The sequence below is a fragment of the Lepisosteus oculatus genome, chromosome 24 (assembly GCF_040954835.1).
Source record: "Lepisosteus oculatus isolate fLepOcu1 chromosome 24, fLepOcu1.hap2, whole genome shotgun sequence".
NCBI lineage: Eukaryota > Metazoa > Chordata > Actinopteri > Semionotiformes > Lepisosteidae > Lepisosteus > Lepisosteus oculatus.
The window spans coordinates 3,257,251-3,261,492 of record NC_090719.1 but is presented as its reverse complement, the minus strand read 5'-3'; the positions used below and the strand labels follow the sequence as shown (position 1 = coordinate 3,261,492).

The window sequence follows — 4,242 nt, the reverse complement described above, 5'->3', positions numbered from 1 at the left end:
CATGGGTGTCGAGTTTGACTTACTCTTCCTTATCTTTTGCGCTTTGTTTTGGTGCACGAGATCAACAGGAGAAACTGGTCTGTGCTCTAGATGAGCCTGTGAAGCTTCGGGCTTGATGTTGCTAGTGGAATTGTTTGATAAGAGGGACTTGGTACACTCAAAGTTAAATGGCAAGACTGAAGCATTAGGTATGCAATGAACAGACATTTTAATTAATGCCAATGAGTATTCAAGGAATGTCTTGTGAAACAAGGTTTGATCATTCCTGGCTGTCTGGACACCTGTGTTAAAAGCCAAAATCGTGTATAAAGCTGGGGTTTGAAATTCAAACATGTAGAGTAACTGGGTAAATACTCATTTAATACATATTGGTCATTAGCAGTTTCTGCATTGTGAATTTAGATGAGCCAAATATCCTGTTTGTATTATTTTCTAATTGAAATCACAAATTCGTATGTTTTTTTTTCTGCTTGCAAGTTAGTGAACTTGTCTGCAAGTAGTTTAACCCCGATGCAGCCCTTTACACTACCTTATTAAACCCATGCACCTCAAACAATAGGAAGACCACATCACCTTTTATATACAAATTTATTACAAAATCATACAAACATCTAAGAACTTCAGTAAATGTGAACAGCAGTCAGATCACCAATACATAGAAAGTTGCTTACCAGAACACAAAAAGTAAGGGAGGAAATGAGGTGAACTACCTCAACTACTGTATCCCCTGCAAAAATGTTAACTTGAACTGCTTTCCAAGGTTAGGCTAGTGGTTGCACCAATAGCAAAACCATGAAGGAACCCAGAAAAACCATGCTCTGAAAGCAGTTGAACAAGCTATTGTTAAGCTGTTAACGACTCAGTTTAGCTTTGCCTGATGCAAGTTAACTCGAGATCATTTCTTGAGTTCACATTATCGTGTTTTTAGCTTACCTTTTAATGTGCGCTTCAAAAGCAGGATTTTGGCTGCGTGCTGTCAGGTCCAGTATGTAATCTTAGCACCTTGCCAAACTCCAAAACATTCCAAGTACTGGTCTCTCATAGCTGCAATACCAGAGCATTTTACAGACCGAAGCATAATAGAACAATTAAGCTTTCTGCTTTAAAAAAACTCATTTTAGAAGTAAAAAAAAAAATCATGGGTGCCAAATTCAGTTTTTTGCAACTTTATAGTTCAGTATTTCTAAGGCACTGGCTTAGTGAAATTTAGGGAAAATACTGGAGCTCAGATTGAAAGCCATATGTAGCTTTACTGCCAGCAAATTATCAGTTCAATGCCCTTCTTTTGAAATAACAGTGACACACCCCATTACATTTTAGCTTACCTAGTACAGTGATGCCTGTCATTTTTGTTAACGGGTTGTACTCAGAACACATTGGCAATATTGTGATCAGACTACAGCCCATTTTAAAAGTAACTAGTTTTATGCCATAGGAAGTATGCTTTATAAAGGGCCGAAAAATAGCACAATTTAAGCAAAACAATAGCTCATTTCACATATACCCGCAGTATCGAACGAGCCCCTGTTGAGAACGGTCAATAACGCAACTATGGTTGAGCTTTTATGGGGCAGGAGCCGACTGCATGGTTGATGGAGCATATCTAAATGGAACACGTGGTCCAATAGCCACCAGGTTAATTGGCAAGAGCCTGGGTTTTAAAGTAGACTCTACGGCCCATTATAACTTATCCTCAATCTGGCTCTTTCTCAAGTTACTTAAGCTTCACAGCAGTCGGTCCTGACAGCAGTGGAGGGGGAGGAGGCGGGGGGTGGGGTGGGAAGAGAGATTTAGTTTTCCACCTCCTCCTCCTCTCCCTCCTGCTCCTCCTCCATGCGCTCCTCCTCTTCCTCTTCGTTCTCCTCCTCCCGGCTCTTGTCGGGGTCCTCGCCATCGTTCCTCTTCTCCTTGTCTTTGCGCTTCTGCTCCGAGGCCTCCTTCTTCCCCCGCTGGCCCTTCTTGTACGCTGCGGAGCAGAGAGACCCCAGGACCGTGAGACCGGTGAACGGGCGACCGTTTAACTCTGCGCAGTAAATGCATTTTCCCCTGTCACTGTGACGACTTCCATCCGGGGACACGGATCACTCGCTTTAGCGCCTACTGTATAAAAAGCAGAATATAGCCTGTGCTTGACTAGCAATTCAATCGAAGGGAAAATCATCCTTTGTTAGCCAGGCGTTGATGAAGTTACAATCGCAAAACCATGACGTTTGTGTGCAAGCTGGCCAAGGAAAAAGAGATGCCAGTCTATGGGATTCCTGCAGAGACTGAATCTCTCCCAGATCTCTTTGATTTATTCTGCGGTGTCGGTTGTGTCGTTGGTCTCTCGCCCTCTGCCCCTTCACCCGCATGCACTCCTCTCCTAGTCCACCCCCTCCTTCTCACCTTCCAACGACTCCTTCAGTGGCTGGAGGAAGCGCTCAAACTCCATCTCCTCCATGGCCGCCAGCACGTCGCCCGCGTTCAGAGTCTTCCTCTTGGCTTTCATGGCAAAGTTGTTTGCACTGGGTAGCATTAATCACAGGGAGACAGGAAAAAGGGCTGTTAGGGTCCTGCAGTCTCTCCGGTGAGGGATCGACAAGTCGAGACGGGTCTTTGTATTAATTCATCGCATATACAACCTGCTTCTCCTTTTTGTTCCAACGAAGACCTTCACTTTAAAAAACAAGTGCACCATTCTCCCCTCCTTTGTTTTGAACAGTGAGCACATGGCACAAATCAGTGTTTTTTTTCCTTAAGTAATTTTTAAATTAAGTAAAATATAACTATTTTCCCCCTGCTTTTTGCTTGTCAAAAGATCTAAGATCTAACTTAATTGTCCATCCCAACCGGTGGGAATTTGTCTTTGATATGGCCACACAAAACAACACTTAACATAGACATTAAAGACAAATAGACCTAGACATGCAACAGTACGTATACTGTTCATGCATCTTGCTCTGCCCCTGTTACACTACCATTACAATAATCGAAAAGCTTCATACAGGGACTGGTCACTTCTGCGGGTCGGATCCAGTGCCCTGGAAATGCTGTGCGCGCCATCCTCACCATGATGTGGCATACAGGACAAAGACACTGGCAGCCTGCGAGATGGCTCTCCTGGCCTCTTTGGATATGTTCACTCCATCGGGGAGCTGCAGGGGAAAAAAAAAAGGTGCTCAAGCAAGGTAAGGGGTTTCATTAGTTAAGATCGCCTTTTTTTTTACACTTTATACTATTGAACAGGGATGCACCTGTCTATTCCTGTAAAAACCAGCACAGTTCCCTAAGTCTACTGTTCAACTGTCTACCTTGATTACTCGGTGTATTTTACAGCTCTGTATTATGTAGAGGCTCATTCTGCTGCTCTACATTCAGAAAGCTGCGTCTCGCCCCTAGACCGATTTTTCCCCACCTTTCCTTTCCGGCTGTTGCCATCTGTACAGGTGGTTAGTGGCTGTTAACTGATTTAAGACATTCGTCTCTGATTCATTTGCGCCCAAATCCTGTGGGAACACCCCCAGATATGCAAAAAAAACCCACCAACTAGCAGAGAAAGTTAAGAGAACACCTGACAGTTGTTCCTTTAAATTTTCGTTTTACTTCGGAAGGGCACCCTTTTTGAAAATCTGTATACCAGCGATTCCAGGCTGTTGAGATAAAAAGGAAAGCCCAGCAACCGAGCCAATAACCTCGCACAGTGTCATACCGCTTCCTTGATAATACGCGTTATCACAGCGTTGGGCAAATTCAGGTCCTCTGGCCGCTCAGCCATTCCGCCTCTGTTCCCGAAAGACGAGCCGTTATCTGCGGACGCAAACCCAGTCAGATTAGATCACACGGGCCGGCGGTGGCATCGGTTTGGACACCCCGGGAGCAGGAACGGGTGAAGGCGGCCTGACGTCTCGTCAGGGCCGCCCGGGGTGGCCAAGCACAACGCGCCCACAGCCCTAAGAAGGGTAACCGGGTTTCTCACGATTTAACTACAGTACAGACGACCTTTACCTCCAGGTCCCGGTGAGGTACGTTTGTTCCCACGTTAATTCCGATCCAAGTGTTTTAACAGCGGGGTTCGGTCGAAACTTTTACTACAGTTTTAAAATCAACAGCCCGCGTGAATCTGAATCTGACAAACCACGAACGCCCTTTCACCTTTGACCTCCCACCCCTTGGCGACGTCAATAACAGTAATAAAACTTCTAGCGGACACATGGAAAAATAGTCATATGTATTCTTACTATTTTGTTTGCCCACATAGTCACC

At 44.8% G+C, this 4,242-nt stretch overlaps 1 protein-coding gene across 1 annotated transcript; it reads right to left on the bottom strand.

Annotated features, from left to right (window-relative positions):
• Window positions 1-571: 571 nt before the first annotated feature.
• Window positions 572-4,126, bottom strand: pole3 (polymerase (DNA directed), epsilon 3 (p17 subunit)). The gene is made up of 5 exons (XM_006640522.3): window positions 3,985-4,126; window positions 3,689-3,786; window positions 3,049-3,134; window positions 2,386-2,504; window positions 572-1,966 (listed from the first exon to the last, which is right to left on the bottom strand). Exons 2-5 carry the CDS (start codon window positions 3,752-3,754, stop codon window positions 1,791-1,793), a joined length of 447 nt encoding a protein of 148 aa, XP_006640585.1. The 5' UTR covers window positions 3,755-3,786; window positions 3,985-4,126; the 3' UTR covers window positions 572-1,790.
• Between the last annotated feature and the right edge of the window lie 116 nt (window positions 4,127-4,242).

Excerpts from the sequence above, each read along its gene's own strand:
- pole3 (XM_006640522.3), bottom strand. The coding sequence starts at position 3,754 with ATGGCTGAGCGGCCAGAGGACCTGAATTTGCCCAACGCTGTGATAACG. Across the intron at positions 2,505-3,048 it reads GTCCTGTATGCCACATCATG|TGCAAACAACTTTGCCATGA; the intron begins GTGAGGATGGCG and ends AATGCTACCCAG. Across the intron at positions 1,967-2,385 it reads ACTGAAGGAGTCGTTGGAAG|CGTACAAGAAGGGCCAGCGG; the intron begins GTGAGAAGGAGG and ends TCTGCTCCGCAG.